The following is a 21237-nucleotide window of genomic DNA, read 5'->3' on the forward strand; positions in this document are numbered from 1 at the left end:
CTCAGGCAACGCCCACTTTCTCTCACTACGTCCTATCAGCGCACAGCAATGTGCTCAATGTTTTGAACCGCAGAGCCAATCAGAAGGCGGCTGTGTCGCGCTCATGAATATTCATAAATGTTATTATAAAAAAAAAAACCAACCGTTTCCACAAACTCCTCTTTCTATCTTTGTGAGGACCATAAAGGTTTGGGGCAGAAAAACACACTTTAGAAATAAACAAGTTAACATCTGCAACTAATATGAACTTTAAACAAATAACTAATAAGAAATTAAACATTTTCATTATCTTAAAAAAAAAAATGGCCTCAAACACACAAGTTCAAATGCTTTTGAGGGCAGGTTAAAGTTGACATGGTAAACTAACCCCAACTTTAAACTAGCATATTATTAGGCTCATGGCAAGTGGAGTATTTTATTTAATTGGACCAAATCTGTACGACTTACCAGTAAAAACATTGGTAGGGGTTAAAATTCACGATATCACAAAAAAAAAAACCCAAAAGAAAACTTTTTTCCTTATAACTTGGCCACAGATTACGATGAACAACATTCCCTTTCAATGTGTGACCTTGACCTTCACTCAAGGTCAGTCTTCTGTTTTTCCTGCATTATTACTTTCAATTTAATTGGTGAATAGAACAAACTTGTCAACAAATCCAGATACAGGTTGTGATTTTTGCCAATTTTTTCAATTTTCAATTATGTATTTGCCTTGTAAATTTAAGTGCAGGACAAGGTCTAACCAGGACCTCTGTGTTTAGAAAATGTTCAGCACTGTGTTATCCTGGGACTGTTTAGACCTTTTACAGGAGGAAGTGACATCAGAGTGTGGTCATGGTTTCAGTGGGCCCCAAAGAAACCCAAAGAAAAATGATTTCAGAAACATTTTCTTCATTTTTATTCCAAGAAAAAAGTTTTTTCATCCCAAACGAGGAAAATAAAATAAAACAAACTTATATTATTCATCATAACAACAAGAATCAATCATTAAGAGGATAAGTATGACAATTCTCTAGTTTGTTTTCTCTCTAATGATATTGGTTGTGGTCAGTTAAACATGCAGCTAAATAAGTCCCATGATGATGATGACGACGGTGATGAAGATCCAGACTGATGGCGGGGGGAGAGGGGGCTCTGGGTGGAAGGGCGGAGCATGTTGTGATGCGTCGCCTGTTAAAAGGCATAGAAAATAAAAACATCCAGCAGGGGCAGAGCTGAGCAAACACAACGCTGCTAGCGAGTGTAAGCTAACATGTTTAAGTTAACGTAACGGACGGCGTGCGACAACTTTGACCCTGATTACGTTCAGTGATGGAGACTTAAAAAGCTGCGGCACTAAAAACCTAAAAAGTGGAAATTTAAAAAAATGCAGGAAATGGATAATTTAAGATTGAACCGAATGTGTCGGATTAGCTTCATTGTGCTAACCAGACACTTAGCAGCTAATGCTACTCGCGTTATGTCCTTGGTTAATCTGCTGAGTCAGCAGACAAAAGCTCAGTAAGACTTCAGGCGAAAACACGCTAACGTCTAAAACGATTAGCATTCTCCATTGAAATCAACCAGCCTGTTAGCAACGGCTGGATTCTATTGGACAATATTAACGTGAATGAATGAGGGGGCGGGGCTTAATCCAATGGAAACCAAAAACAGAAAATCAATGTGTGCATCTTTGTGGGGTTTATTTTTCCCTTCAGTGTCAGAAGAGGGGTCGAGTGTGAGTGTGTGTATGTGTGTGTGTGTGTGTCATCAGCTGCTGTCCGGTGATGGTTCTCTCTCGCGGTGAACGGCGCTCTGGTGTTTGATGCTGTCCAGGTACTCCTGCTGAGACACGGCCAGAACAGACGCCAGGATCTCATCGTCCTCCCAGTCAGTCAAACCTGACACACACGCACACACAAAAATGATAATAATAAATGTGAAAAAAGCACACGGAAGGAAAGAAACGTTCTCGTGGATTGATTGTGCGTGTGTGCATGTCTCACCAAATGCTGTGGGGGACATCTCCTGCATGATGGCTCTGTACTCCAAATGATGACGACTCTGATTACTGGGACCTACACACACATACACACACATTAGAGTTCAGTGTGTTTGTGTGTGTGCGCATGTGTGTGTGTGTGTGTGTTACCTGGAGCACAGGGGGAGGGGGGTTTACTGAGGATAAGTGCAGCTCCAGCAGGTGACGGAGGTTTGTTGATGGTGGAGGGGGGCGCGGGGAGGTCAGAGTGGGAGGGGTCAGAGTCCCGTTGCCGTGGCGACCGGGCGCTCCAATCGTCAAATCCACTGGAGGCAGCAGCTGTGGCTGAACTACATGTAGCACTAGCTTTACGAGGCTGGAGGAGGAGGAGGAGGAAGAGAACCTGTAAACTCTCTCACCTGTGGTTAGCACTGTGAGTACATATCTATGTGCTTTTAACTTATTAACATTTTATTGTTATTTTATTTTTTCTATCGTAACACTATTTCAAGCTGCTACAGTTTCATTGTATGACTTGTACAATGACAATAAATTCTACCTAATGTAATGTAATCTCACCTGTCGGGCCTGTTTCTCCTGGTCCTGGAGCCATTGCAGGTATGATTCTCGTGCCACCTGCTCCTCTATGGCCTCGTTCGTTGCCTCCCAGTCCGTCGCTCTCTTCTTATCCTCCAACATCTGCTGCTCGATCCACGACTCCTCGGACGTCTTAATGGCCGACTTCATCAGGGACTGGTCGGCGTACTGGGGGGGAGGGACAAATAACAGGTGAGTCAGCAGGCAGCCAATCATAAACCAAAGATTTGAACAGGTGAGGAGGAAGTGAAATTAGAGCTGACTAAGGTAGTAATAATAATAATAATAACAACAATAATAATAATAATGTATGAATGAAACAGAATTTCTGAGGTATATTCCAGAAAGGAGGTTCAACAAACTGAGTTTATCCATAAACTCTGGGTCAACATACCCTGTGTTGGAAAACTCTGGGTATCTGATTCCATTACAGCTGGTTTGAAGTGGGTCAATCAACCCTGAGTATGTAAACCTTGGGTTACTCACACGCACGAGTGCGATAAAAAGCCATCATCAATGGATCAAAGATAACATGAACTACCATAGCAACCACCCTGAAGAGGGTGATTTATTCACCCAGATGGGTGAAATAAGCAGGTGTTTATAGGGGAATATGAACCTGTTCTAAAGGCGTTCACACAGAACGCCACTTCAGCAACTACAGTCGCTTAAATCGCCCGTGATGAGTCGCTTGAACATTGTCTCGCTTTTTGGTCGCTTCATCACTTCATCACTCCAGTGACGACAGGGAAATAATATGATTAAAATGTGTCTGAGGAGCCGAGGCTGCAGCACTGAGAGGGCTGATCACTTTTTCTACAGTCGTACATTTACAGCACTTTTCATAGACAACTCCACTTGTACTTACGGTTTAAATGATCAACTTACAGAGTTACTCAGGGATGACGTTCACTCAAAATATACTTAGAATTTAAAAGGTTTATTCAAGGTGTATTCCACTTTCATTTGTACCCAGTAAATAGAGGAAGTGTACAGCCCTCTCAGTGCAGCCTCAGCTCTACAGTGACGGCCGCTTGATGTCACGTCATTTACATTGATTTTGAATTGAATGCAGTCAGACTCGTCTGGACATCCCAAAAATTTTTTTTAATGCAGATCAACCTCTCAGTGTCGTTCACTAAATTTTCTGCATTCACAATGTTAGAAAGTGAACTATCATTTGCAAACAAACAAAAAAAGGAAACATTAATAACGATGTGAGCACGTTTGTGGTGTGTGATGTTACTAATGTGTGTCAGAGAAGAGTGTCATGGTAAATTAAATTGTTCCTTGAGAAGCACTGTTCAGGTGGGCGGAGCCAGGTAGAAACCCAGAGTTTCTTAGACAAAACCTGCCAGTGAGCAGGTTCAGTTCATGGAGAATGTTACCATGGCAACAGACTCAGAGAAGAACATACCTCACTTTAAAGAATGGGATACTCAGAGTTCCAACATAACCCACTTTCTAGAATTCCCCTCTTCTCTGTCATGAGTTTTGTGAGAATCCGGTTTGATTTGTTGTTCTGTGATTGGTCGACTCTTACTTCCTGATGTCAGAATGTCCTTTAAGGTCAGTGATGATGTCATGATGAGATCTTACAATAGTCTCAGTAATAACCAGTGTTGGTGGGTGGGGCTTACCCCTGGTTTAAACGCTGGCAGCCCCAGGCCCACCCCTATGGTGGCCTTGTTGGGGTTGACCACAGAGTTGTAGTGGATGTTTCTGTGGTAGCTCACTCTGATTGGCTCGTCGTTGTTCTGGTGGATGCCGTGGAAGGTGTTGATTGGCTCTGAGGGAGGAGGAGACAGAGGAGGGTGTTGGTGGGTGGGGCCAGGAGGCTGAGGATGGAGCTTCTCTGTGATTGGACGGTAGCTCTTACCTGTGCCGTTCTGGTAAACCTCCACTGGTCGGTTGTACATCTCAGCCATGGCCTGCATCTCTATGTGGTTGCCATGGCAGTTGTTTTTCCTCTTACGGTTGATGTAGGTGGTGAAGTCCTCCGTCACGTAGTTGGAGAAGTAGTCAGCGTTCTTCATCTGAAAGAGCCAGCACCACCCAAACATCAGTGAATAGAAAACAAGAAGAGGAAGAAGAAGACAATCTCAGAGACAATCATTTTACGATTCCTACACTCACCAAATAATCCATACAGTGTTTCCTGACCACTTCATGCATGTCCTGATCCCCGTACACCTGATCAGCTGAAACACACACACACACACACACACACACACACACACACACACACACACACACACACACACACACACACACACACACACACACACACACACACACACACACACACACACACACACACACACACACACACACACACACACACACACACAAAATAAACTACAGAACCTTCAGATACTTCCTGGATCATCTAAACCAGGGATTCTCAAACTTGGTGTCGCAAAACACCGGGAGGGGGTTCCCAGATGCCTTCAATAAACGAAGAATATTTTCTAAACAATTTTAGCCCATTTTTGCTTATTTTTACCATTTTTCTCCAACTACACCAAACTCACCATATTTGAACCTATTTTTATCACTTATTCTTGCTATATTTTTGTTCCTTTTAATGTATTTTTGCTACATTACTCCCATTTCTGACACTTCTACATCAAATTTCAATGCCTTTTCTGCCCATTTTTTCCACTTTCTAAACATTTTCAGCACTTATAAACCCTTTCCACCTAATGTCACATGTTTAGGGTTGGGTACTGAAACACGGTACCAATGGGTCCGATGTAAACAGTAGTAATCAGACCAAATAAGAACGACCACCCCCCAGTTGTTGATCGTGACGTCAGTGCCGCTACTCAGCAGATTCAGCACACCCACTGCTCATAACTGACAGAAGAGGATAAAGGACCACATGGAGTTTACTTAAAAGACGAACAATGCACCCGGAGCTAAGCACGTCAGCAACAGCAGCAGCCAGTGTCGACCCCCCCAGACAAAGTGAAGTGTGTCCCGCTCCCAACGCTGTTAGTGTAGCGCACGTCATCACAGATGATGACAGCAGCCTTTCCTCTTCGCAAACATCGTTGCCATTCAACGTGTGATAACAACACGTTTATACATCAACTCAGTGTCCGCTGACTTTCTGTTTAACGTTAAGCTCATAACGTGTCGTGTTTGTAAACAAAATGTTGAACTTAAGCTTTAACACCAGATTTAAAAGGCACAGTTTTACATTTACACAGGAACACAACAGATTGGCTAGCTCAGGGGTTTACTGCAACCTGTGGCTCAGGAGCCACATGTGGCTCTTTGACTCTTTTGAAATGGCTCCCTATAGCTTTAACAAAAAAAATTGAAATAAAGTTACTTTTTTTTTATTTTTTACAAAGGCTATTAATGATTATTGACAAATAAAATCATGATGACAATATTAATCTCCAGTATTACATAGTTATAATATTGCTTTATTGGATATCATTTAAATGTTTTTGTTTATTCATTATTTCCATATGTTACTTGTATATATAGTATTTAAGGTTATAATGTATTTATTTTGGCCCTGAAAATAAAAAGTATTGTATTTTACAAAGTGTATTCAGTTTAAATTTTTTTAAAGTGCAGTTTAAGCACCGTTTAGGTAGCAGAACCATTTAATATGTTTTAACATAAGTCTGTTATTATTAGTTCTCATTGATTGACCAATCGAGATGTTTCATCAGCGGGCGGGGCTTGAATACGGGATATTTGTGGGTGTCTGTGAGTCGAGAAAGAGCGGGACTCCAGTGAACTCAGTGACACTTATTCAGAAAAACCTCAGAGAGAAAGAGAGGGAGAGAGCAAGAGAGAGACACACACGCGCAAGTTTCCTGTTAGAGGCCACACTTCGGTTAAGGTTCCAGTAAGCAACACTATCTGTTCACAGTTTACGCCAACAATTCTTAGAAATATTCAGAAACAACTTCCTCTTCCTCCCACCGTGTGTGTGTGTGTGTTTCACTCTTAGTGACTTTTTAAACCTCTCTCTTTCCTTCTGTGACTAAAGGAAGCGAAACTTGATCATTCTTTGTCACATTTAAACATCAAATGTTTTTGTTTTATCATTAATAAACTAAACGTGCACAATTATAAACACACACACACATTAAAAGTATTTCTTTTGCACTATCCTATACTTAAAGTGCACAATATAAAATTAATGTTAAACACTGAACACATAGACAGTTACTAACATTAACACTAACGCTAACGAATGTAGCTGAGTTTAGACACAGTTTAAACATTCTTTAAATTGCAAATATTTGTGTTCATTTCCTCTGCTTTTTCACATGACTGCAGTCATTTTTAAATGTGTTCAAACTTATTATTCACAATTAAACAACGTGTACGTATTCTACCCCTGAACAGAAACCACTTCTTTAGGTTTTTACTCCATTTCTTCTTTAATATTCATCATTTTGTTTAAAGGAAATTTAAATCAATGGATATTTCACATTAATGAGTGGTAATAAATAAAAGCTGTCACATTGTAAACTGAACATCAGAAAAATCAGAAACAGTTTAAAAGGCTTTTGTAATTTTAGATTTTACAGAATCTAAAGTTTGATGGAATCTTCCATGGCCTATTTAAAGTCTATCTTTGGTTACAATCCGATCAAAAACCATGAAGCACTTTAGTCATAATCCTGCTAAAAAACAAATAAACAAATACATTTGGGATAATAGTTTGGATCAATTCTTGAAAACCGATTGTTAAAAACCAAAAACAGATTCTGACATGGGATTAGATCACATACACCAGTCCTGGTTTTTAATCTGGTTCAAAACCTTGATTTATTTCGTTTAAAACTTTTTAGTAGGATTAGGATAAATATAATCCAAAAGACTAGGATTAGTGTGATCCCACCAGTTTGCTGGATATCAGGACGAAACGGTCAAATAACAAACAGGAAGGAAAGAAGGAAAATAATAATATGAAGAATAGAAAGAATAAGAAAAATAATAATAATACGAAGGAGAAGTTTAGAGCATTTGGTAATTTAGAAAAAAGTTGAAACTTCTCTTTATGTCTCCACTGGGGGAAATAATTAGTTTGCAGAACTTGTCACATATAAAACAAACAGAGATATAATAAACATGAGATAAAAGATATGCAAATACACATAATTAAGTACATATGTGTCATTAGTGAAACATTAATCCTCAGAGTGCTGAGTGGTGGTAAAGTGTTTCACAGCTGTTGGGATGAAGGTATTTATTGACCTCTTTGTGCTGAAACATGGCGCTACAGCGCCCCCCTGAGGACCCCCTAGAGGACCACACTAAACTACTGAGATCAAAGTTAGATGGACTAAATGATCCTGGATTACAAAACCTGGATCATTTTGATCCAGATTACAGTTTTTAACAACTGGAGATTTTACTCTATATGCTGCACAGTCAGCAGTTAATCTGCTGATTAGGAGAGGATGTGCAGTGTGTGTGTGTGTGTGTGTGTGTGCGTGCGTGTGTGCGTGACTGACCCACAGCTCTGAACAGACATGCTCCGTCCTCCTTCATCTTCTTTATTACGAATCCTTTCTTTTCCCCGAGAGCTTTTTCAAACCAGTGTTCCTGCTAAACACACACACACACTTTAATTTGACACTATATTACACAAAAAACATCAAATCTATTAGAAAACAAATCATTTTGATAAAATAGAATTAATAGATGAGGGGTAATTTTTTTCTAAACATTTGCACACATTTACACATTAATGTGTACTTAGTTAGCACTGAAAATTCCACTTGTGAAACTCCTATATCTGGACCGTCTGGTGGTGCGCACACACACATGCACACACAAACACTGCGCGCACGCACACAAACACTGCGCGCGTGCACACACACTGCACACACAAACACACACTGCACGCACGCACACACACTGCGCGCGCACACACAAAGCTCTGCAGGTGAATCAAACGGTTCTGCGTCACTGTCAGTGACCATAAATCACACAACACAATGAATCGATAATGAAATTCATTGCTAACACTTAATAGTCGATTTTTATCGATTTGTTGTTCTGCCGTACCTGGTGACAGGTCCAATCACACACTGTGAGGAGTTTAGTGCAAATTAAATGATAATAATAATGTTTTAGGATCGTATCACACATTTTCATGGGATTTTTACTGTTAAACATGAGGCTAAAGTTTAACATTATGGCTAACGTGTAATCTCGCGTGATTCCAACATAACCATCCCTTTTCTCTAAATCAATAACAGTCGTTAAATCTTAACTCTATTTAACATGTTTGGTCATTTTCAAGGAGTTTAAAATCAGTAACTTAAATAAACAGGAAATGATGATGAAATTAAATAGACATTGGGACATTTTGAAACACAAAATCCTAGGCTCAACACATCTATAAATGTAGGGCTCTATTCTGCCATGTGAGAAAGTTAGAAAAGCTGCACAGCGGCACTGTTTCTGGCTGCACGCTATTCTCTCCCTGTACTTAAGTTAGTCACTGCGTGCCTTCGCGGTGTGCGAGTCAGCGACTGCAGCTCGTTACAATGAAACTCTGACAGACGTCAGGATAAATAAACAATTTTAACACTGTGTAAAATGTAAAGCCATAGTTTGATCCACGACAGAGTAAATAACAAGTGAAACATTGATGATGATGATGATTATGCTAATGTGCGCTGATTATTTCTGAGTGCAGGAATGTTGAAAGTTAATAAAATCAGGCTTTCCACACAAACAAACGTTAATCTGGCGTTAATATGAGGGGAAAAGAGAAATTTTAACTGTTGCTCAGACAGAAAATTCTGTCTAATCTTCACCCTACAGTAATCTAATCAATAATCTAATCAAATCAACCTGTTACATTGTTTATCAATGAATCCATTTCAAATTAAAAGCCCACTTTATCATTTTCACGGAGTTCAATGACATTTACAAACTCCATGTTCAGTGATTTCTAGACGGCTCGAAAATAATGACTCCACAGCTCAGTCCGCCCCCTTGGCTTGAGACTGCTTACATTCACAAACTAATGCGCTTTGGGTTGAATTACGCGCAGTAGGCGTGTCAGGAACCTGGACAGCAGAATACGCACAGGACAGAGGAACGTGAAAGAACTTAAGTCCAGATGGGAGAACAGTGTCCTTAGTGAATAAAAGACTGAGTGCAAACATCTGTTCATGTTGTGGAGAAATGAGGATCAAAGTAAGGCCACTAAACCATAGGGACTCGTCTGTATTTGTGTAAAGAAAATTAAGCACATAAAAATATTGTGTTTTAAATAGATGTAACGATTAATGGTAAGGCAGTTAAAAAATCGTTTCATAGGTATCACAATTCATATCGATTCTCTAAAAATTGAATCGCAGTACTTTTTTTATCTATATATTTATCCTTCTCTTGTCCAGAAGCATAGGCGGCGGACGGATCTCCTACTACTCTCTTTGTGGCCGCCTTTTACTATTAAACATGTTCATAAATGATTCCTTACTCCTTTAGCACCGAAAGAATATCTGTAATATTACGTGAATATCTGTAAAAGTCACGTTTTTCTATTAGCTCTGTCTGCTAGCATAGCATCTCTTCTTCACTGCAAGAATAACTGCATGCCAACTGACCACTGGGTCACTAGCGCCCTCTGCTGGTCCAAACAAATATCTGACCTAAATACAGTGCAGACTGTTTTTTTTTTTTTTTTAAAGTCCAATTGTTAAGACACAAAATACATTTTCAGTTGCACTTTTAAAAAGAAAAAGAACTATTATGCAGTTTTGCATTGTTTACTATAGAACCAGAATTTAAATGAATAGGCTTCTTCATTTGTATTATTCCTTTATTTATTTCATTCAAAATTTATTTTTAGTTAAATTGTATTGTTTTGAATAGTTTGTCCAGGAATTATTTTGACAATGAAAAATAAAAAGGAAAATAGTACAGTATTTTCTATTTTTTTCCCAAAAAAATTAAGGAATATTTTATATTATATCATCATTTGTCTACAGTCCCATTTTGTAAAAAATAAACTGTGAGAGAATCGAATCGTATCGGGAGTTGAGTGAATCGTTACATCCCTAGTTTTAAACATTTTGTGGGTTTTTTATGTGTTTCTTTTATATATATTTAATTTTAGTTTAATTAAAAAAGGAACAAACCTATCTAAACAAAAGTTGGAACAAACACATCAGAATTTATTTAAAAAAAAAAAAAAAAAAAAAAATCAAAAAAGAATCAGGAGTTGGTTTTTTAATAGAATAAATGTGCATCTCAACAAAACTCAGCTTTTGTTTACTTTATTCAGACTTCAGAGCCTGAAAGGTTGAACAGACTGCATGTATCTATCATTGATTAATGAACATGGATCAATAGCCTGACTCTAATGTGTAGTTGATGTATGAACGTGTGTTCTTTGTGTATTATAATCTGCTGTAATGATTTATAAACGTTTACATTTGTCCTTTTTTGATTGATCTATGTTTACTGTTTAACATTTTAACAACTTAATCTGTGAGTATTTGTTAGATTTTATTCCTGAAATACAGTATGAACAAGTTCTCATTTTCTTATTGATCATTTTAGTTATTAGAAGAGTTTGTGGTTATCCCGTGGATACTATTAAGGTTCTCATGTCATGTATTAGCTACTATGTCAGTTATTTTTTAAATCAAAAACATCAAGATTGTTATCGGCCTCTAAAAGGAATGATGAATTATGGAAATATTTACATGTCGCTGTGATTATTATTAAAACTTTAAACGGAGTCTTAAATAAACTGATTATTGAGATGTATTTATATGATGGTTATAAATGTGGAGTTGTATCTCATTTAAAGGTTTGTAATTACAATTAAACAAAAGTTAACCTCATTGCTGCAATTTAACCATAAAAAACCTGTGTTTTATTGGTTTTTGTTTTCATATTTCTGTGTTGTTGTTTTTGTTGTGTAGCATGATTAGCATTAGCTTTGTTTACACTTCGTTTATCACAAAAATACCGACATATACTTCTGTAATGTAACTGATCAGAGCGTTCTCCGCCGCTAAGTGTGCGTCGGTGTTGTTGCCATGGTTACTAAAAAGGTCTAAATGAGTCCTGATCACACTATAATAAAGATATTTTTTATTGGAGGATTAAAATGTAAACTATTCAATAACACGTAAATATGTGAGTTCAGGTTAAAATAAAAGTCCTCGCTGCAGGTTAATTAATCACACTTTGTGTATTTGTGGTTGTTTTGTGTTCGTTGTTATGTAGCCATTAGCATTAGCAACAACAAACAGAAGTATTGATTTTATTATGGTAATTATTGATCATGCTTACCGTGGTTTTCCGTTAAAACATAAGCAGGTATTACTAATACTGACTACCCATGAAACGTTGTGTTTTATTTTGTTTTTGTGCTCTTGTTGTCGTGTAGCATCGTTAGCATTAGCAGCTAATAGCCTCGGGACTCTCCGTACCTGCTCGGCCGTAGCCGGATCCACGGACTGCAGCCGGGCCGCGTTCTCGTACTCATCTTCGCTGTTGTTCCCGGCGCCCTCCTCCGTCTCCGGACTGGAGCCGACTCCTCCCGGTCCGGTGCCTCCGGGCTGTCCTCCCCCAGCTAGAGTCGCTACCACCGCCCCGGAGCAGGAGCCCGCCTGCCGCCGTCTCTTGCTAAGCCCGGGCCCGGAGCAGCAGCTACCGAGGCCTCCTCCGCAGCTCACCCCACCGGCCGACACCACCAGCTCCCCTCGGGACCCGGCCCCCATTCCCCCGCTGCTGTCGCGACCTTCGCCAGAGCCGACCGGGGACACGGAGCCGACGGGCGGCGGAGAGGCCTGCTGAGGCCGGGAGCTCGCTTCGATGCTCCGCCGGTCGTCCCTGCCCGAGGGCGGGGCTGTCTGGTAGGACCACGGCGGGGGGGAAGCCCTGGGTCGGGCTCCGGTCCGCCCGGTGTGAGGGTGCTGGTGCGGATCGGAACCGCTCCGCCTGTCGCTGTCATCGGCGTGGTCTGAGACCCCGGAGCTGGGCTTCTTCTTGGGGAGGATGGTCATAATGCAGCGGGGCGCGGGCCTCCCTCACCGGATCAACGCTCGGCTGTGCGCGGCCTGCGGCCTCCGGCCCGGCCTCTGCTCGGCTCTGAGCTCCGCGCTGCGGCTCTGCGGACACGGAGAGCAACGGCTCGTCGACGGTAATACCGGTCGAACAGGCAGCGCTGGTCCCGGTCCTGGTCCTGGTCCGGTCCTGGTCCGGTCCTGGTTCTCCTGGTCCTGCTGTTCTCCAAACATCAACACAGTCTGACGGCGGCGTCACTTCCAGGTGCGACGTAGCGTGTGACGTCAGCACGTCTTTGTTTTGGTTGTTACATCAGAAACGTTAGAGAGTGAAAACATGTGACAGTGAAACGAGAGCCATTCGCTCATTATTTTGAGATGATTACGTTAGTAAAACTGTTCATATAGTGTCTTTATTTAATCATCAGACTTTTTAATTTAATTATGGACGTTTTCTTCGTTACTGTTTCTTTTTTCACAAGTAATAATTTCTCTGAGCCTCAGTGACAGTATTTTAAAAAAATATTCTGATTCTGATAAGTTGTGTTCATAAGTTGTTTGTTACACTGATCTTAACAATGCTGTGATTGCGTTGGTTTCAGATCTAAAGAATTTTCGTTTTTAAATGTGTTTTTCATCACAATGTCTTCAGTCTTTAATAAACAACTGTTGTCCCATGTATATGGTTTCGCTGTATTTTCATTGTATTTCATTCTGGGATTCATCAAGCCTGAGTTAATCCTAAACACATTCAGATTTTAATTTAATTTAAACTGCGGTCTTCTTGAAATAATGTTAAATTAAAGTTTACTCAGTAAACCTAGTAAAGGTTTGTGGTGTGTTGGTTAGCAGGGAGAGAGGATTAGAGTGGCTGCAGTAAAAAGTTAACCAGCGTCGTAGTACAGGCCCTCAGTGCTACACTGCCTTCCTTTGTTTCTTCATCAAAGTAAACATTGATTCACTTGAAGTTACTTTTGTGCTGCTTTGTTTATCGTCTTCACTCTGATTTCCACCATATTTAGTGTTTGTGCGGAAGCTAAAATATCAGCATTCAACGACTTTCAGTATGTAAAAACAGCAGAAATGTCACTTTCATGTAAGATTGTGTCGCTGTGGGATCAGAAGAGGATGAAACACACTTTAAAACATTATTGTTTCTGCTGCGAATAATCATCAGACTCAGACTTTGGAGTGAAAAGTGTATTTATAGAATTCATCTTTCATCACACACACACACACACACACACACACACACACACACACACACACACACACACACACACACACACACACACACACACACACACACACAGCTCAGTGCTCAGTGTTGAGTAAATAATCATAATAATAGAAGCAGTTTTCAAATATATAGTGAACGTTTGTACAAAATACCCTGCAGGTTAGTGAGCGCTACAGCAGGGGGCGCTGCAGCCATTGCACTGTTTACAGTCTGTGGAAGAACACATACACACACGCACGGCAGTGTGTGTGTGTGAAAGGTTAAAGCTCAGCTCCAACAGGAAAAACTCTGGGGACTTATTTTCACAATAAGAGTCTAACATGCCAAAAGGGTGAAAATGAATAGTAGATAATTTAATTTCAACACATTTCCTACGCATTTCTAAAAAAAAAAAAAAGCGGAATTTTTTACCAATTAATCCATGATTATTTAATAGTCACACTGTGAATGTTTAGTTTGATCTGATGAATACTTTTTGAGATACTGACAATTTAGTGAGGAGGGTGTGTGTCCTTATTTTTCTTCCATTTTCAGCTTCCATGATCTCAGAACTCCAGCACATAGGAAATATAAATGTGGTATAATAATACAGCTCCACCTACTCTCTCAAAATGTACAAAAAGATTGTACTGAGGAAAGACTAATAAACAATAAATCATTATGACAGAATCAAGCTACAATGGCCTCATGTAAAGGATTTAAAATATTCACAAATAGTGACAAAAACCCAGTCGTTTAAAGAAAAATAGTTTTATATCCCAAGAAAGAGTAATCTTTATACTATAAATTAAAACACAGATCAGAATTTTCTTACATTCCCACATGCAGTTATGGACCAATGAAAATAGTAAAAAAAAAAAAAAAAATGTATGCATATATGTGACTAATCATTAGTGATGTGAACAGTCTATGTTCATAGCTCTAAGCTGATCACATTACAGGGAGATGAGACATATGCTAAGTAGTTTACTGAAGGACCAAACATGTTCCAGACCCAAACACACACTGACTTTGTAACTATTTAGAGGAGCTGACATGTCCACCAGATAGGATGTATAGCAGATCTATTTCTATATTCTGAGAGAGTAGGTGGAGCTTATTATTATACCATATCTACCTTTCTATGTGATGGAGTTAATGACATATTGGAAGATGAAAATGGAAGAAAAATAAGCCCCCCCACACTAAATTGTCCATATCTAAAAAAGTATTAGTCAGATCAAACTAAACATTTATAGAATGAATATTGAATAATCACAGAACAATATGTAAAAATTGCTGTTTTTTTTTAGACCGGGGTAGCCATTTGTTGTAAATGTGTGAGCGTGAAGCAGACGACTCATTTGTTTGTTTGTTGTTCCATGTCTGTGAATGCGTGTAAACAATAAATGTGATTAGAGTGACATCCTTTCACAATAAGAGTCTGACATGCTGATGTTTGTGCAAGAAGTGATTCTGCCTGAGACGAGCGAGTCGTCTGCATATGTGATGATCTTTCCATTCACAATAAGAGTCTGTGCGCGTCGTATAAGCGGCGTTCCTGGTGCTACCAGCTGCAGGTTTTGGTGGCGGCGTGCGCCCCCTCCTCGTCGCGCTCGGCCTCGCCCTCCCACAGCGTGATGAGCGGCGGGTATAGCTCATTCAGGGGGATGTTACTGTGCTGCTGGACACGTCGCCGCGTGTAGCTTAGCAACAGCGCCGCTAACACGCTCATCGCTAACACCGAGCCTAGCGCCGCCGCCAAGGCCTCGCCCCCGCCCTGCCGCGACACCACAGGCGCCGCGCAGAAGCTGGCTGCCCTGGTGGTGACGTTCAGACAGGACGTGTGGACGCGGGCGGAGCCTGAGGACACAGTGAGGCACACGTGGTACTCGGTGGAAGGAAGGAGGTGCGTCACGTTGAACTCCTGGACGTCCAACGCCACCTGAACAATAACACAGTGTCAGCCCATGACACGGCAGCAGCGATGTGATTGGTCAGTGAGGCTCACCTGGGTGGTGTAGCTGATGTGGTCGTTGTGGATGTAAACGGAGGCTCCGGTCCACAGAGAGGGGGCGGAGTCTAACCCTGATGCTGCGTTGCTAGGAAACAGGCTCCACTGCAGGAGGACGGACTGGGAGTGAACGGCCTATAGGAGACAAGATCATCTGTTCTCTGATTGGTTGAGACCAGCCTGTATCAGTTTATCAGCAGATATTTAATGATTTTTTTGATTGGTTTTGTTACAATAAAAAATCTTCTTTCACACATTTGAATTATTTTGTTTATTTCTTGTTACGTGTTGTTGTCTTTTAGTGTGTTACTGTTGTTTTTGTTGTCGTTACCTTGGCCAGGACAACCAATGGGGATGCTGCGCTGGATGAATTTTCCACCCACATTGGCTCGTAGCTCCTCCCACTAGTCACCACAATTACAGAAACGCTTTTTGTGTCGGCGCCTTCCTCATTCCATGACACACAGGTGTACATACCTGAGGGGGCGGTGCTTAATTACACACAGGTGTACAAAAACGGAGGGGGCGGAGCTTAATTATACACAGGTGTACACACCTGAGGGGGCGGAGCTTAATTACACACACAGGTGTACACACCTGAGGGGGCGGAGCTTGATCACACACACACTAACCTGCATCTGAAGCCTCTGTGTGTTCGATCACCAACGCCCCGAGCTCTGAAACATGATGCTTCCTCTTCCTGCTCAGGCCACGCCCCCCTGACGACATGATTGGTAGAGCCCTGGCCTCCGAGCTCACCTGTGTGACATCATCACTGGTGTTTATTAAACCTTTTAACAGCAGATCAATTCAAACTGTGACTCCGCCCACCTTGTCTCCAGTGGGCGTGATCCAATAGAATTGAGGGGCGGGGTCTGCGTCCGCCCAGCACTCCAGAGTGATTGGCTGTCCCTCGCTGACATTCACGGACGGTGGGAGAGCGTGAGGCGAGATGTGCGGCAGGCAGCTGTTGGCTCCACCTCCTTCCCAGCCCCATGCAACCTCCCGCAGCTCCCGTCCAATCAGGGCGGGCGGCGAGGCGCAGAGCGTGACGGAGGCCTGGAGGACGGTGAGCTGTGATTGGTTCCCCAGGTAAGTCCTCCAGGTGAGGAGACAATCACAACGGAGGGGGTTGGAGTAGAGAGACACCTCCTCCAGGGACGGGAGCGACAGCAGCTCAGGGGACAGCAGGGACAGCTGGTTGGTGTGCAACATGAGGGTCCGCAAGGCAGGGAGGCCACTGAAGGGCACACACGCACACACTGTCAGGATATTTGTATAATTTTTTGTAAATATCTGTATCATATTTGTATATTTGTATTATTATTAATAATAATATTAGTATTATCTATCCTACTTTTTTTCCTGTGGTTTTGACGTAAACAATTTTCCCCTGGGATTAATAAAGGAATTCTGATTCTGACGCCTATGGACACACTAAGACAGGCTGGGGGCGGGGTCTATACCTGAAGGCCTGAGGCTGAATGTAGGAAAGACGAGGGTTGTTGCACAGCTCCAGTTTGGAAAGTTCTGGAAGGTTGTGAAAGGACCGTCGCTCCACCATCAGCAGCTCCTCCATGTTGTTCAGACTGAAGCAGAAGAGCATCAGATAAAGACGCAGTGCCCCCCACCCACAGACACACGCCCCCCACAGACACATGCAGGGACTCACCTGAGCTCTTCCAGGTGAGCAAAGTCCTGGAAGTCTCCCTGCTGGATCCGACGCACCGGGTTACGGTTCAGGTCCAAGAACTTCAGATTAGGAAGAACCCGCAGAGCGTCCCGAGGAACGGACCTGCAGAGACGAGAAGGTTTAGTCTGATTGAAGATGGTGTCACATGGTCCACACAGACCTGAGGGGTATTTCAGAAAGCAGGTTATGTTCAATCTTTGTTCGGGCTCAAATAACGGAAATTCTAAGTTTGCGGTTGTATAAATTGAGGTAAGTTCTACTTTGAGTATGTCACCATGGTAACATTCTCCATGAACTGAACCTGCTCGCAGGCAGGTTTTGTTTATTCTCTTTTAGGCTGTGACAGTGTTACCTTTCCCTCTTAGAACAGAACAGGCTTATATTACCCTATAAACACTGGCTTATTTCACCCATCGGCATGAAAGAAGACACTCTTCCTGCTGGTTGCCATGGTAGTTCGTGTTATCTTTGCTCAATTGATGATGGCTTTTTATCACGCAGGTGCACGTAATTAACCCAAGATTTACATACTCAGAGTTCATTGATCCACTTCATACCAGCTGTAATGGAACCAGATACTCATCATGGGGTAGGTTAACTCTGAGTTTATCCATAAACTCTGAGTTTGTTGACCCACTTCCAAACGAACACACAAAACAACAAAATACACACAAAATGATTGCAGACATACAAAACAACAACAGAATGCACAAAGCCGTTGTTGTTTCCTGTTTAAATACTTTGTTTGGTTGTGATTCTGCTCTGAGATCTTCATATCAGATGAAATCAGGCTAATGCTAACTAGCCTCTGCTCTCTGATGAAGACTCTATGATCCAAGAGAACCTGAACAAACCAACCTGAGTCGATTGTCATAGAAGGAAAGACTCTCCAGATACTCCAGGCCTACGAAGGCGTCTGAGGGAACCGAGGTCAAGCCCATCCCGGCCAGGACCAAACTATGGAGGCTGGACAACGGCAGGAAGTTCTTCTCCTCCAGACCTAAAATGGGGTTCTCCCCAATCATCAGGATCTCCAGCGAGGGGAGGGACTGGAACCATCGACTGTCAATGGACAGCAGACGGTTGGAGTTCAGGTGGAGTCTGTGAGAAGAAAAGCTCTCATGTTGAACCTAGAACCAGGACTCCAGAGGGTCTACAGGAAGTTCCTGTGTTTCTCACCTCAGCAGTTTGGAGAGTCCGGCGAAGGCTTTGGGTCTGATGGAAGAGATCCGGTTGTGGTTGATGTAAAGTTCTTCCAGACTAGAAAGGTTCCTGAGGCTGAAGTCCTGCAGCTCCACGATGAGATTCTCCTCCAGGTACAGAGTGACCAGACAGCCCAGAGAGGTCAGACCCATGGAGCTCACCTGGACAAAGGAGCCAGCTCAGAACCAGGAAAACCATGAGGACAAGGAGAGCTGGGCCTTACCTGAATGAAGTGGTTCTGAGAGAGGTCCAACTCTGTCAAGTTGGTCAGAGCCTGAAGTTCATCAGTGATGGAGGAGATGTTGTTGCTCTGCAGCAGGAGAACCTGGAACCATCAGAACCATCAGAACCAGGGCTGTGTCCTAATATTCCCTCCTATCTCCTTTCCTATCCACTTTTCCTTAACCCTGGAAGAGTTTTAGTGGTGGCCATGAGGAGTGTTCCAATTCTCTTCATGCTCAGGAAAGGAGGCTCAATGCTTCCTTTATAACCTCCTTTGGCCTAGGAAACACTGATGCATCCTTTACCAAAGGAGACCACATAATGCTGACCCACAATTCATTGCAGCAGCAACATTTAAAGGGACACGCTCATCAGTGTTCACAGAAACTCACAAAGACCGAAAACGAAGCAGATCATGTAAGATACCACCACCAGAGGGCAGCAGAGCTACAGCAGCCTGAGAACAACCAACCAATGAGGTCACAGTGATGTCACAGTGATGTCACACCTGCGTGTCGTCGGTTAAATTCTGCGGCGCCCTCTGCAGTTGGAGCTCGTTGCAGTCGATGGTTCTGGCCTCATGGTACACAGACTGAGGAGTGAACCATGGACGCGTCTCACACACACACTGAGGAGGACACATACCTACACACACACACACACACACACACACACACACACGCGTTAGTAAGCCCCGCCCACATCTTATCCCCGTGTTCCAATGGAATTGGTTCAGCATTACCTAGACTGACCCCGCCCTCTTCAGCACAGACTGATGACATCATCGATAAGATGAGCGGTACTGACAGGACTGTAACTCCCATAATGCACTGGGAAGAAGAGAGAAATACACTGTAAAACACAACATGCCAACAGCTGCACTGTGATTGGTTGGCTCATGTCCTCGTGCTCCAAAGCCACAGAGTCTCAAAATAAAAGCCCGTTTTTAACTAGTGTGTGAGGAGACACACACACACACACTTTATTCTCCTAAAGTTTGTCTGTAAATTAAAGTAAGTTAAGTTGTATAGGCGGGTCATCGTTACCAAAATAGAAAGAAGAAAGTGAGCGACCCAATTTAATTGTTATATCACACACACATCAGACTACAGCGCCCCCTACAGCTCATTTATACACACAGTGTCTCAGACAGTTCCTGGAGGTCTGCAGTCCTGCTGTTCACCTGTCGTCACATTCTCCTGCAGGATGAGACCATATAACATAGCCCCACCCCTTTCAGTTTTGACCCCACCCCTTTCAGTTTTGACCCTACTCAGCCAGCTCCGCTACGTGCTAAGCTAACCAAACATGTGTGACTGTCTTCACTATAGTTGCTATTGCTTCTACATCTGTAACAGAGTAATAAACAGATCTATTATCTATAGGTCTGTAACTAAGTACAGGGACAGACACTGTCAGTCACTGTCAGACCTGTCTGTGATGTGAAGTTGTTCAGATTAGTCTAACAACTGCTGGATGTAAAAATACAAATCAGTACAAACCTGAACCTCCATCAGAGCCTTGAGGTCCTGATTCCTGCTAACCTGGTGGTAATGGTCCAGATTCTGCCCTGGTCTATAGATCAGGTCTGTAGTCCCTCTCTGTCTGTCCTCCTGCTGCCTTTATTCCTACTCCTGTCCTCCATCAGGTCCGCAGCAGCTGATCTCGAGCAGCCAATCAGAGTGCGGATGCTGCTCTGAGGAAGAGGGGGATGACGTAATGCTCCAGATTCTCCTTCTGACGGTCTCTAAGCCCCGCCCCCTCATCTCCATCATCATCTTTATGATGATCATCCTTTTTACCGTCATCACCAATAACAAACACAAAAATCAATAATGCAAATATAAATAATAAACAAAATGTTGCTGAAAATGTAAAAACATCTCAGAGCAGAGTTTAAATGTTCATTATTCTTTGTCTGATAGTCATGATTAAAAAACTACAAATTATGTGTAGTACAACAATGGGAATTAAGCTGTGAGATGAATTGTGACGTCATCAGTGATGTCATCATCAGTGATGTTACAGAGATCCAGGAAAACAGATAGAAGAAACATCACCGAGTGTGGTAATGTGTATTAAAGTGTGTTAATGTGTATGAATGTGTCTTAATGTGTATTTAATGTGTTATTGTGTGTATTAATGCGTGTTAATGTGTATTAACGTGTGTTAGTGTATTAACGTGTGGTAATGTGTATTTATTGTGTGTGTTAATATGTGTATTAACATGTGTTGATGTGTGTTAATGTGTATTAACGAGTGTTAAAATGTATTAACGTGTGGTAATGTGTATTAAAGTGTGTTAAT

The 21237-nt window shown here is 42.0% G+C and overlaps 2 protein-coding genes across 3 annotated transcripts; both read right to left on the reverse strand.

The window, feature by feature from the left end:
- Positions 1–1697: 1697 nt before the first annotated feature.
- Positions 1698–12860, reverse strand: LOC114458681 (OTU domain-containing protein 5-A-like). 2 transcript variants are annotated; one of them, XM_028441095.1, is made up of 9 exons: positions 12004–12860; positions 8053–8143; positions 4697–4761; positions 4440–4596; positions 4201–4349; positions 2543–2728; positions 2135–2339; positions 1989–2060; positions 1698–1883 (listed from the first exon to the last, which is right to left on the reverse strand). In XM_028441095.1, exons 1-9 carry the CDS (start codon positions 12577–12579, stop codon positions 1753–1755), a joined length of 1632 nt encoding a protein of 543 aa, XP_028296896.1. In that variant the 5' UTR covers positions 12580–12860; the 3' UTR covers positions 1698–1752. The 2 variants fall into 2 exon arrangements, with proteins under 2 accessions (XP_028296896.1, XP_028296895.1); XM_028441094.1 differs by having other exon boundaries at positions 1699–1883; positions 8053–8146.
- Positions 12861–15241: 2381 nt separating this feature from the next.
- Positions 15242–20612, reverse strand: LOC114458680 (leucine-rich repeat neuronal protein 1-like). The gene is made up of 13 exons (XM_028441093.1): positions 20433–20612; positions 19673–19760; positions 19439–19575; positions 18932–19033; positions 18685–18869; positions 18364–18606; positions 17485–17607; positions 17279–17401; positions 16644–17052; positions 16445–16571; positions 16144–16289; positions 15810–15947; positions 15242–15743 (listed from the first exon to the last, which is right to left on the reverse strand). The coding sequence occupies exons 1-13, from the start codon at positions 20442–20444 to the stop codon at positions 15366–15368; spliced, it is 2211 nt and encodes a 736-aa protein (XP_028296894.1). The 5' UTR covers positions 20445–20612; the 3' UTR covers positions 15242–15365.
- Between the last annotated feature and the right edge of the window lie 625 nt (positions 20613–21237).

This window comes from Gouania willdenowi, unplaced genomic scaffold (genome assembly GCF_900634775.1).
Source record: "Gouania willdenowi unplaced genomic scaffold, fGouWil2.1 scaffold_15_arrow_ctg1, whole genome shotgun sequence".
Lineage (NCBI taxonomy): Eukaryota > Metazoa > Chordata > Actinopteri > Blenniiformes > Gobiesocidae > Gouania > Gouania willdenowi.